The sequence below is a fragment of the Melanerpes formicivorus genome, unplaced genomic scaffold, assembly GCF_026170545.1.
Source record: "Melanerpes formicivorus ecotype bairdi unplaced genomic scaffold, bMelFor1.0.p_v2 SCAF_1, whole genome shotgun sequence".
Taxonomy (NCBI): Eukaryota; Metazoa; Chordata; class Aves; order Piciformes; family Picidae; genus Melanerpes; species Melanerpes formicivorus.
Genome location: NW_027142353.1, coordinates 24,003,022 through 24,016,617, shown reverse-complemented (window position 1 = coordinate 24,016,617; position 13,596 = coordinate 24,003,022). Strand labels below are relative to the sequence as shown.

Below are 13,596 nucleotides of genomic sequence, written 5' to 3'. Positions count from 1 at the left end.
CTGTCACCACAGACCTCATGGCTAGACCATGGCACCAAGTGCCACATCCAATCCCCTCTTGAACACATCCAGGGATGGTGACTCCACCATCTCCCTGGGCAGCCCATTCCAATGACGAATTACTTTCTCAGTGAAGAACTTTCTCTTCACCTCAAGGCTAAACTTCCCCTGGCACAGCTTGAGACTGTGTCCCCTTGTTCTGGTGCTGGTTGCTAGAGAGAAGAGACCAACCCCTTCCTGGCTACAACCACCAGGTAGTTGTAGAGAGCAACGAGGTCACCCCTGAGCCTCCTCTTCTCCAGGCTAAACAATCCCAGCTCCCTCAGCCTCTTTTCATAGGGCTTGTGCTCAAGGCCTCTCAGCAGCCTCATTGCTCTTCTATGGACACATTCAAGAGTCTCAATGTCCTTGTTAAATTGAGGGGCCCAGAACTGGACACAGGACTCAAGGTGTGGTCTAACCAACGCAGAGTACAGGGGCACAATGACTTCCCTGCTCCTGCTGGCCACACTATTCTTGACACAGGCCAGGATGCCACTGGCCTTCCTGGCCACCTGGGCACACTGCTGGCTCATGGTTAGGTGGCTGTCAATCAGCACCCCCAGGTTCCTCTCTGTTTGGGAGCTCTCCAGCCACTCCAACCCCAGCCTGTAGCTCTGCATGGGGTTGCGTGGCCAAAGTGCAGCACCTGGCACTTAAACTTTTTAAATGCCATCCCATTGGGCTCCACTCATCTGTCCAGTCAGTCGAGGTCCCTCTGCAGAGCCTTTCTACCCTCTAACTGACCAACGTCTCCTCCCAACTTGGTGTCATCTGCAAATTTGCTGCTGACTGTCTCAATCCCCTCATCCAGATCATCAATGAAGATATTAAAGAGGATGGGGCCCAGCACTGATCTCTGGGGGATGCCACTAGTGACTGGCCGCCAGCTGGATGTATCACAGTATAACTTAGGTTGGAAAGGACCTCGAGGAACATCGAGTCCAACCTATCAACACAGACCCCATGACTAGACCATGGCACCAAGTGCCACGTCCAGTCTCCTCTTGAACGCCTCCAGGGATAATGACTCAACCACCTCCCTGGGGAAACCGTTCCAATGACGAATGACTTGCTCAGTGAAGAATTTCCTCCTCACCTCGAGTCTAAACCTCCCCTGGTGCAGCTTGAGACTGTGTCTCCTTGTTCTGGTGCTGGTTGCCTGGGAGAAGAGGCCAACCCCTTCCTGGCTACAACCACCTTTCAGGTAGTTGTAGAGGGAAATGTGGCACCATTCACCATCACTCTCTGGGCTCGGCCCTCCAGCCAGTTCCTAACCCAGCACAGAGTGTTGCTGTCCAAGCTACGAGCTGATAGCTTAGCCAGCAAGCTATTATATTTTGTCTATCTGGCTACAGAACATGAATTTACCTTGCATCATTAACAACAGCCACCTGAAGAACATGGTTCAGCTCTCTGCTGAGTGACATACAGTAGCAACAGGTTTAACTGAGGTTCTTAAACTGAGCTGAGGTATTCCCCTACCACATTCCATATTCTTTTCTTAACATCCTCATGCAGTGGGCATTTACACATCTGAGCACACACTGATAGCTCTACGATTTGCAGTGTTCTACTCTGTGGTCACCTAAATTTGTTATACACAGCCTTCCTAAATGTCTTATGTAGCACCTTACATTTATTCATTATAAAAACTCAATTAAAAAAAAGACAAGATAAAGTTTACATTGAAAAAGCTTGCAAATCCAGTGTTCAGATTGTATAGAACAAGAATGGAGTAAGTGAGTACAAGGTCATGTTTACCTATAAAAGTAGGGGGAATAATAAAGTTAGGCTAAGAGGTTTCAATTTCTCCTCTTTCCACCAAGTCCTAAGCTAGTCTTTTTACCAAGACTACTTCTTTCACTTGGGAACTTGATACCACTGCTAAGACCTACTAAGGCAGTAAATAGCTTATTAGGTGAACTTTACTGCAGAGCACTAGAAGGTCTTTTCTCATGAGGCTCTTAGTATCTCCTCACTGTCATTCCCAAGAAATATAATTTCCCTTAACATGAAACTGCAGGCAGTCAGACAATGAGTTTTGAGTTACTGCTGCCAACTCCACACTGTGACAAGAAATCTTGTACTAAGCCAAGCAGCACAACCAGTTTTCTTAAGAGCTGTTGTGGCTCCAGACATGCCTGTGCTCTGCAGGGCTTTTCACAAAAGAGTACATTTCCTCTCAGTTAGTCGCAGCCACAACTCAGATTTAAGCATTTTGTAAACTGAATTAAACTAATCTGGGGAGGGGGTCCATGCATAAAAGCTCTGGGCTTGTACTGGGTTGACTATGGCTGGACATGAGATGCTCACTCCTCCTCCTCAGCTGGACAGGGGAGAGGAAATATAACAAAAGACTTGTGGGTAGAAACAGGGATAGGGAGATCACTAACCAGTTATCATCTTGGGCAAAACAGATTAAACTTGGGAAAATTAGTTTAGTTTATTACTGATCAAATCAGACTAAGATAATGAGAAATAAATCCAAAAGCAAATAATGAAAACAACATACTCCTACCCCTCCCTTCTTCCTGGACTAAACTTCATTCCTGATTCTCACAGAAGCCACCCTTATAGCCCCTCTGCTACTTAAACCTTGCCATGGAAACCCAAAATAGGGTTCCATTTTCCTCCTTCCTGTGAATCTGTACTCATTATGCCTCTTTAATAAACTTAATAATAAGATATTAACTAACTGCCTCCACCTCCCTCAAAAGTAGTTCCCAAAGTATCTGTTCTGAAGGGACAAAAAGCCTCAAAAATGCTCTGAATCAGACAATGGGACAAGAGCCTGCAGGTCTGGTTTTTCAGGAAATTGCCCATGTTGCCCAGGCTTTCTCAACATGCCCTGGAGTCCAAGTGAGCCAGGTCTGTGTGCCTTTGGCCACGTTTGGAGAAAACTCATTCTATAGGTTACAGTGTCAGGTTTTTCTCTCTTAATCTTTGTTGTCACTGACCATCATTGTCCTGGGAAAATCTATAAATACCAGCCCAAAGAGCCAGTGCCTTGCCTTGCAATTGTCCAAAGTCTGGGAGAAGTCACAAGCCTTGCTTGGAATCTGAGCTGTGCTCCAGTTTACCCAGACAAGACTGCTAGATCCTTCACTGTATAGCGTTGTAAAGCCCAGGAGCAGGCAGACATGTCTTGCCAGGCCAAGAGGTGAACCCCAGGAGGAGCTGAGAGTCAGTTTTGTTTTGTTGGAAGAAGCAACAAGCACCACTGTGAAGACTGCAGCTGAAGAACCGCTCCAAATAGGCAAAGTTATAAAGCAGACAAGCCCTGCAAGTCTTGGCAGCAACCTCTTTTCTACAAAGCCTTCAGAGAGAAATCCTGTATGCACACAGCAATAAGCTGCAGAAGCCAACAGAAAGTTTCATAGTTTCATTCAGGGTTGGAAGGGACCACAAGGATCATCTAGTTCCAAACCCCCTGCCATGGGCAGGGACACCCCACACTAGATCAGCCTGGACAGAGCCTCATCCAGCCTGCTCTTAAACACCCCCAGGGATGGGGCCTCGACCACCTCCCTTGACAACCCATTCCAGGGTTTCACCACTCTCATGGTGAAGAACCTCCTCCTCACATCCAGCCTGAATCTCCCCACCTCCAGCTTCATTCCATTCCCCCTAGTCCTATCACTACCTGATATCCTGAGAAGTCCTTCCCCAGCCTTCCTGTAGGCCCCCTTCAGATACTGGAAGGCGACAATTAGGTCTCCTCGGAGCCTTCTCTTCTGCAGACTGAACAGCCCCAACTCCTTCAGTCTGTCCTCATAGGAGAGGTGCTCCAGCCCTCTGATCATCCTCGTGGCCCTTCTCTGGACACGTTCCAGCACCTCCACATCCCTCTTGTAATAGGGGCTCCAGAACTGGACACAGTACTCCAGGTGGGGTCTCACCAGGGCTGAGTAGGGGGGGAGGATCACCTCCCTCGACCTGCTAGCCACACTTCTCCTGATGCAGCCCAGGATCTGATTGGCTTTGCGGGCTGCAAGTGCACACTGAGAGCTCATGTTGAGCTTTTTTGTCCATCAGCACCCCCAAGTCTCTCTCCTCAGGGCTGCTTTCCAGCCAGTCACTGCCCAGCCTGTATTTGTGCCTGGGATTGCCTCGACCCAGATGCAGGACCCTGCACTTGCTCTTATTGAACTTCATGAGGTTGGCCTGTGCCCACCTCTCCAGCCTGTCAAGGTCCCTCTGGATGGCCTCCCTTCCCTCCAGCGTGTCTGCTGCACCACACAGCTTGGTGTCATCAGCAAACTTGCTGAGGGTGCACTCAATGCCACTGTCCATGTCCCCCACAAAGATGTTGAATAAGACAGGTCCCAGGACTGATCCCTGAGGGACTCCACTTGTCACTGGCCTCCACTGGGACATGGAGCCATTGACAGCCACTCTTTGGGTGCGGCCATCAAGCCAGTTCCTTATCCATCTAGTGGTCCACCCATCAAACCCATGTGTCACCAGTTTGGAGACCAGGATGTGGTGTGGGACAGTGTCGAAGGCTTTGCTCAGGTCCAGGTAAACGACATCAGTTGCTCGCCCCTCATCTATTAATTTTGTCACCTGCTCATAGAAGGCCACCAGGTTGGTCAGGCAGGATTTGCCCTTGGCAAAGCCATGCTGACTGTTCCCAATCACCTCTTCACTATTCTTTTGAGCGAGTAGTGACTCCAGGAGGATCTGTTCCATGATCTTTCCAGGCACAGAGGTGAGACTGACTGGCCTGTAGTTCCCTGGTTCCTCCTTCTTGCCCTTTTTGAAGATGGGGGCAATGTTTCCCCTTTTCCAGTCTGTGGGGACTTCACCAGACTGCCAGGACTTTTGAAATATAATAGAGAGGGGTTTAGCAACCTCATCTGCCAGTTCTCTCAGTACCCGTGGGTGTAACCCGTCGGGTCCCATGGACTTGAACACTTTCAGGTTCTTCAGATGATCACGAACCTGATCTGCACTTACAATGGGCAGTTCTTCCTCCCCGTCCCTGGCTTTGACTTCCATAACATCAGGAGTGTGGCTAGAGGCCCTTGCAGTGAAGACTGAGGTAAAGAAGTTATTAAGTACCTCAGCCTTTTCAGTGAAACTGTGTTCCTGCAGTTTTCACATGGTTGATGCCATATTGGTTTTGTTTAAATCCCCACGTGTGCCACATGGTACCACGATCAGTGAGTAATTACAAAATCTGATTTTTACAAGCATCTGTTAAAGGTCTGTTGTCCTGGAGAATTCTAGAGTTTCCCTCCCCCCCACCCCCCTCCCCTTGTGGGTAATCTCTGGAGTGTTGCGGATGTTCTTCTCTTTTTTTCTTTACAGTTTAAATTGCTGTTTGTTGTTTCTGGATTTTTGCTCATATTGTTTAAGTTGTTACATGTTCCTGCTGGTGAGGTATCTGTCCCACAACTGAATATTTCAAATCAGTAAATAGGTTTTATTAATATTTTCCACATAATTTCTTTCATTAATAAAGTTATTGATATGTGTATTAATTGCTCCATCTGCTGAATATTAATAACTTCCATACGATGATAACAGCATCCAAAACAGTATTTGAAATTTTAGCCCCTAAAAACTAAGATAACAGCAAAACTCCTACTTTATGACACCTTTAACAAAACTAGAAATATCCCAATTCATGGAAAATCACAACACTGCCCCTCTTTTAAGCATACATGGTCAATAAGTTGTTTATAAGGGCACGTGTGCTGACATCCAGCCTCACAGGCAATTAGTCCCCAGCCTGCACTTCTGCATGTGGTTAGTCCATCTCAACTGCAAGATTTAGCATTTGTCATTGCTGAATTTCATCAGGTTCCTGTCAGCCTACACCTCCTGTCTGTCTAGGTTCCTCTGAGTGGCAGTCCTTCCCTCAAGTGTACTGACTGGTTCACCAGTTTCTCATCCACAATCTTGATGAGGGTGCACCCCACCTCCTCCTCCATATTCCTGCAAGGATGTCAGGCATCATGGATATACATGCTCTACCTTTGTTTATATGTAAAACATGAGCCATTAACTGTCTTTGAGCTGGATAATCTAAGCAAGTTTCTCACTCACCCAAAAATAACAACTCAAAAGTGGACACAAGGGTGCTGGGGGAGACTGTTGAAAGTCTTAAGGTGTAGTAAATGGCATACACAACTTCCCCTCATTCATGTATCCAGTAATTTGATCCCAGAAATAGGCTGGTCAAACACAATTACTGTTATTTAATTCATTCTGGTTACTTCCTATCATAGTTTTTCTTGTGCCCAAAAGTAAGTTTTAAGAAGACTCGCTCCATAATTTTGTCATAGGACAAAGCAATGTTAACCAGCCTGTAATGTTCTGGGCATTATTCTTGCCCTTTCAGAACATGAATGCAATGCTTATGTTTCTCCAGTCAGCATGGTCCACCTCTGATCTCAAAAAAAATGTTTCAAAGATGATAGGAAGCAGCCTTACTATGACACTGGACAGCCTACTTATTACACTCCATGTAGCTCATCTTATCTAAAAGACTAGATTTGGGTCTACATTTCTTAAGAGACCTTTAATCAGACCATCATGTATTCTCCTTGAACCCTCATTCTAAACACATAAGCCTGAGAGACACTGTTAGAGAAGACTGAAGCAAAAACTTCAAGTGTCTCAGCATCATCTACGGTGGCTGCTACTAACCTACCCAATCCATTCATCACGTGCCCATCATCAGTTTATTCCTGTACTGTTAAAGGAAGAGAAGGTGAGGTTTTTGTGTGGTCCTTGATGTCCCTCATTTCAGGTTTCACAGCTCCAGGTGTGCTTTGACTTTCCTGAAACCACCCCCTATCTGTTTGGGTAACATTTCTATATTCCTCCTTTGTAGACTATGTCTGCTTTCAACTCCTGTATGCTCTCTTTGTATTGCAGAGCATTCACAAGTTCCCCATTCAGCCAGGTCAGACTCCTGTGATGTCTGTTCATTTTCCAGGACATACCATTCTTGTGCTTGGAGGATGCCATCCTTAAAAACTTGGCAGTCTTCCTCAGAAGACTTACTCTTCAGAGTTGCTTTCCATTGAATCCTACCTACCAGTTCCCTGAATAAGTCCAAAGTCTCTTGAAATCTAGTTTCTATATTTTGCTACTTGCCTCCACCTATCTCCATCAGGATCTTGAACCCCACTACTTAATTTCCTAACAGATCTTCAACAACATCACATTTTTCTATTGAGCAGCCCATTGATAACACTACTGTGAGAGCTTAGAAGCCTCAAAGTTTTGGAAGTGATGCAAAGACATTCATCTGAGCCAGGGAAACAGCACAAGTGGTTAGGACAAGCCTCTGTATGTGACTATGGAGTATTCTCTCATGCTGAGTAATATTTTGAGCAGCACCCAGAAATCAGCATGCTCTGACAAAATTATACAGGTTTTCAGTTAAAACACAGAACAATGGACTTTTAGATACAGCAAAAGTAAGAAATAAGAGGACAGTGTCCATCACAGAATCGGCATCCATACATACCAGAAAGTAATTTTCTAGTGAAATACAAATAGCACTGTATAATTAATCTAACAACTATGTTAGGTAGCTGCCACTAATCAACACTTACTGACCTTTAATTAAATACCAAGGCTGACCTTTACACCATCACAGAAATGACTGGCTTTGGAAAAAACTCCTTGACAGATGAAAGGGTGCTCACCTTGGGATGCTTGTCAAGTAGGTCAGGACATTCTGGAACTCCTTCTCAGGGATCTCACTGAAAGCTGGATAGTCTGGAAAAGTGATAACAGGGCATCCATCTCCCCCTCTTCCACCTACAAGAGAAACAAAGAGCAGGCCTGTTTATAGGCAAGCCTCTTTAACTAGCCTGTAATTTCCTGCTAATGAAACAACTGTGTTTCTTTGGTGCAGGGTTCTTTGATGTGGACACCACTTATTATGAATGGTTTAGTTTCTTCATCAGAGCTTAGGAAGTTTTATAGGAAGGAACTTATTACAACACATTATATTTTTTCTGTATGAATGCTCTTGCTCATATCAACAGTTTTAACACCAGGTGGCAGTGCATCTTTTGATAATTTCAGCTATATGTAAACATAAACCTGGAGAAAGAAATGAACTAATTGTGGGGGGGAAGCCAATATAGAATTAAGTAGGCAGATCCCCATCTTGAACTGAACTCAATTTCTCCCCAATTTGAACTCATTCATGCAACACCCCCCCACCCTGCCTCTTCTGAGCTGGCTACTCTGCTTCCAGGATGGTCTAAAAGAAGAGACAGAAGACTTAAAAAAATGGGGTAAGGTATTTCAAATTAAATTTTTTGTTCAACCTCTCATACTGGCTACACAAGGTAACAGAGACTCAAACCTACACACTGCATAGAATTCACAAATGAGAATGCTTTACAATGCACTTCACACACATTTTTACAAGCAAAATTTTTTTTTAAGGCAATGTTAGTATTTCATATCTTAAAGTAAATTTTTCATACAGACAGGATTTGTTGAGCCCCAGAAACTCCATTAAATTAACATCTAGAGGGTGGGAAGGGATATATTGCTGAAAATTCATTTTTTCTAGCCCTGAAAGATGACACTGTGCAGAAATCAGTTGTAAACTGATCATGAGAACAACAGTGATTTCTGAAAATTACAGTGTACTATTACCCACTCCCATGTGCTTTTGCATGCAACCTTACCAAAAGAAAAAAGATAAATATTTGAGGTCAGATGCATTTGATGAAAAAAAACCCCACCATTTCCCTCCAAAGCCACATGTAATTAGAAAACCTCAGATAAAATCCTTATGTTAATTGGTGGTGAATCTGACTTTAATCTACCAGCTTACAGGCAATATGGTGCTACAATTGTGCAGCTCTTAAAATCAAACTACATCAGAAAATACCACACTTTACATGCATTTAAATAGCAAAAAATGCAACTACAATGCAAATATCACAAGTTTGCAAAGATAACCTTTATGACACATCCAAATGCATCAATGTTAAGTCAAGGGAGTTATTTTTAGCCATATAAATATGCACAAATACAAGAACACCAATTTTGATTCTATTATTTCCTGCCCTATCTAGGCTCTCAGGACCAAAGCATTGTCATCTTGTTAAAAACATTTTTCAAGCATGGTAATGATAATTTCTGCTGCTCCTGAGGTGTCCTGCTCTCTCTAGAGTATCTATTTTTAGATAAAATTATACATGATTTGCTGTATTCCCATTGGTTACTTGCTTTGTTATATTTAATTTCTATAAATAGGGCACATGAAACAAAAGAACAACAACAGGCTTGCAGGACACATCCTTAAAACAAAACCCCAGACCTTCAGGAAGTTCCCAGATCACCAGTGATTGTCAAGGGCAAACAGAGCCATCCTACCTTGACACTGCCTATTAATTTTCAGTTTCTAGTAGAGTCATCTGTGGTTATCTTGGGTGGAGATGACCCTGTCAGCATGACTACATGCTGTTAGAAGATCCTTGTTCACTGATTGTCTTTTTCTCCAGTATTTTCCTGCTGGGACACTTAAGCACACATATATCTTCAAACGCTGTTGTTCAACTGCTTTTCCTTATCAGGACCTTACTGCTGAAAAGAGTTTAGGGCAGAGTGACCTGAAGCACTGTACACAGTAAATTTTACAAAACTTCAGTTTTAACATCACTGACCTACAGAAGTCACTTTCTACACTGTAATTTTAGTGATGCAGCCATCAATGGAAGACAGGTCACTGTAGCAAAGCAGTTAATACTTAGAAGTCAGTGCCACAGTTAGCTACAAAAAGGCCATGGGAAATGCATCAGAGTAAAAATTCTACATATAAATTCTGTTTGCACTAAATAACAATAAAAACAGTAAGTGGGTTCACTCTTTAGAGTGTCACTTATGTCATAAAGAAATAATTCCTTGCTGCATTAGGGTTCATTTCCTTTATTTTCTTGCTTCATCTCTGCAAAAAGCAGCATTGCACAGTTTATTCCTAAATTAGCTGTAACAAAATGCTATTTCTTTTCCCCCAGAAGTAAGTCAAGCCACAGAATTTAAGAGGAGGAGATTAAAGAGAAAGTTTAGGAAGCTAGGTTGCATTTTGTTGTTGTTTTTTAGTGAAATGGAAAGCATTTGAGTGACAAAATGAACAATTTTACTCCTCTCATCCTTGAAACACAGGTTTAAGGCAAAACTTTAAAGCATCTTATTAAAACCAATTCACATAAATAATATTCTAGCATCTCAGAATTATATACACCCAATTAAAAAAAAAGGACAATAAAACTTAGAGGAGCTCTGTGAGTGCTGTGAGTTCAGGAAAATAAGTCAATTTGTACAGAGAAATTTTTAGAACAAGAAACTGGAATTTTAATCACCATAAAAAAAAATAAGGTAGTGTTACTCAAACACACTGATCTTAACCTCTCTACAACCTTCTTTCAGGTAGTTGTAGAGAGTGATAAGTCTCCCTTAACCCTCCTTTTCTCTAGGCTAAACAATACCAGTTCCCTCAGGTGCTCCTCAAAAGAAGTGCTTTAGGCCCTTCACCAGTTTTGTTGCCATTTTCTGGAAAGACTCTAGAATCTCAATGTCCTTCTTGTAATGAGTGGCTCAAAACTGAACACAGAACTCAAGGTGTGGCCTCACCAGTGCTGAAGAGCACAGTCATGTCCCTGCTCCTGCTGGCCACACTATTCCTGATACAGGCCAGGATGCTGTTGGCCTTCTTGGCCACCTGGGCACAGTGCTAGCTCACATTCAGCTAGCTATCATTCAACACCCATGGGTCCTTCTCTGCTGTGCAGCTTTCCAGACACTCTGCACCAAGTGTAGCACTGTCAGAGATTGTTGTGGCTCAAGTGCAGAAACCAGTATTTGGCTTATTGAAATTCATACATGGTCTTAGCCCATTAACCTAGTCTGTCTAGATCCCTCTGGAGAGTCTCCCTACCCTCAAGCAGATCAACACTCCCTCCCAACTTAGCATCATCTGTAAACTGACTGAGGGTGCACTCAATTCCCTTGTCCAGATCATTGATAAAGATATTAAACAGACTGGCCCAAATACTGAGCCATGGGAAACACCACTTGTGACAGGCTGCCAAATGGATTTAAGTCCAATCACTACCACTCTTTGGGCCCAGCCAGCTAGCTAGTTTTTTACCCAGCAAAGTGTCCACCCATCCAAGCCATGCACAGCCAGTTTCTCCAGGAGAATGCCATGGGAGACAGGATAAAAGGCTTTACTATAGGCCAGACAAGCAACCTTTCCCTCATCCACTAACTGAGTGGCCATGTTGTAGAAGCAGATCAGGACAATCAAGCAGTTTCATAAATCCTTGCTGACTAGGCCTGACCATCTGGTTGTCTTGCATGTAGTGGTACCCAAGATGATCTGCTCCATCCGTTTCCCTGCCACAAAAGCTGAAATGACAGGCCTGTAAGTTTCCCAGGGCCCTTGTTGTAGATGGCTGACTTCCCAATCAGCCACAACTGCTGAAAAATGATGCAAAGTGGTTTGGTGAGTACCTTCGCAGCTCTCAGAACTCTTTGATGGATTCTGTCTGGCCCCACAGACTTGTGTATATGTTTGTGGTGCAGCAGGTTGTTGACCACCTCTTCCTGGATTGCGGAGAGATCATTTTGCTCCTGGTCACTGTTTTCTAGCTCAGAGGGCTGGATTCCTGCAGCAAAACTGTCCCTGTTACTAAAGACTGAGGCAAAGAAGGTATTAAGTACCTCTGTCTTTTCTTCATCCGTTGTCATCATGTTTTGTCATTCATCTAATAGAGGATGGAGGCTCTCCCCGGCCCTCCTTTGTTGCTAATGCATTTATAGAAAGACTTCTTGTCTTTTACAGCAGAAACCAGATTAATTTATAGTTGGGCTTTGGACTTTCTAATATTCTAACATCTTGTAATATCTTTGTAGTCATCATGAGTGGCCTGCCCCTTCTTCCAAAGGCCATAAACTCTCCTTTTTTACCAATGAGTTGCAAATAAAGCTCTATTTTCAGCCACACCAGTTTTCTTTGCTGCCAGCTCATCTTACAGCATACAGGAAGGGCCTGCTCCTGCACCTTTAAGACTTCCCTCTTGAAGAGTGTCCAACCTTCCTAGACTCTTTTGCCCTTCAGGACTGCCTCCCAAAGGACTTTGTCAAGTCCAAGGTGACAGTTACACTGCTTCTCCTCCTTCTCTAAGAGTAGAGAGTTCAGTCATTTCATGATCACTGCGCCCTAGATGGTTTCCAGCTGTCACGTCACCCACCAGTCCTTTTCTGTTCACAAAGAGCAGGTCCAGCAGGGCAACTTCCCTGGTAGGTTCACTTGCCAGCTGCATAAGGAAGTTATCTTCACAACACTCAAGGAACCTCCAGGACTCTTCCCTCCCTGCTGTGTTGCACTTCCAGCAGACATTGGAGAAATTGAAATCCCCCACAAGAAAAAAGACAAGACTTAGTTCAGCTGTTTATAGCATGTTTCACCTGCCTCTGTTCTGATTGGGTGGTTTATAACAGACTAACACGATATCAACCTTGTTGGCCCTCCCTGATTTTGCACCATAGATACTAAACCATATAATTTTGTGTTCCTAAGATAACCAAGTATTGTTTTGAGAGCATTCAGAGCTTTGAGCAACCTGATCTAGTGAAAGATGTCCTTACCCATAGCAGAGGAGTTGGACTAGATGATCTTTATGGGTTCTTTCCAACCCAAACCATTTTGTGATTCTGTGATTCTATGAAAATGTTGAAAAACGTTGTGTTATTTCTTTTTGAAATATTAAACAAACATCCCTTGAGTGCCAGGTTTAGTTTTTGTTTATTGCAAAGGGCAGAACAGAATGCATCTGTCCTTAAGTGAGTGTAATCAGTCCACACACTTTACCTAAAATAATTCCCAAGAATTACTTAAAACTTGTCTCATAACATGCAGCTGTAAGGAACATTCTCCCAAGGAGAAGATTATTACTTTTCAGTCCAAAACCAGAAACTCTGTAGAAAAGCACTGAAGGATGTCATCAATTTAAAAATTAAAAGGAAAAAAAAAAAAAAGAGAGAGAGAGAGAAAGGAAAAAAAGGCAACACCACTTACAATTAAGGAGACTTGCTGCCACCCTACTTCCATCAGCTTTTATTAAAGGAAAACTTTTGTATTAACTCATTTATAACTGACTTTGGCAACATATTCTAATATTTTCTCCCTAAAATGGAAAAATTTCAGTGGATAAACTTGTACAATTCTACCAAGATATTCCAATTGGGTGGAGCTCTTCTAAATATAACATGCACCTCTGTCTAAGGCCAGTATTTACAGCAGTGATAGCCCTGTGTTTTGGAAAAACATGCAATTAAAAATCCATGTTGAACTACATTAGCTCCAGAGGTTAGGTAGCAAAATGACTTGACTGTGCTTAGGAGATAGTAATTTGTGTTCCTAACTTTTATATACAATTACTCAAACAATACCAGCAACCATTAAAATTATGGAGATGCAGAGCATTGTGATCTCATATATGAAAGAAATGGAAAAATGATCCTTGGAAAACTAGCTGTGCTACTGTGAGATGGGACTGGTAA

The 13,596-nt window shown here is 43.2% G+C and overlaps 1 protein-coding gene across 11 annotated transcripts in view; it reads right to left on the bottom strand.

Moving 5' to 3' along the window:
• MCF2L (MCF.2 cell line derived transforming sequence like) overlaps positions 1-13,596 on the bottom strand; it is a 202,446-nt gene that overhangs the window by 66,940 nt on the left and 121,910 nt on the right. For all 11 annotated transcript variants that reach the window (XR_010987205.1, XM_068136898.1, XM_068136928.1 and 8 more), the window contains one exon: positions 7,710-7,824. Coding sequence is in view for 10 of the 11 variants with exons in the window: in XM_068136898.1 (XP_067992999.1) it covers positions 7,710-7,824 (115 nt within the window). In the remaining variant the exon portion in view is untranslated. The remainder of the gene's footprint in view (positions 1-7,709; positions 7,825-13,596) is intronic.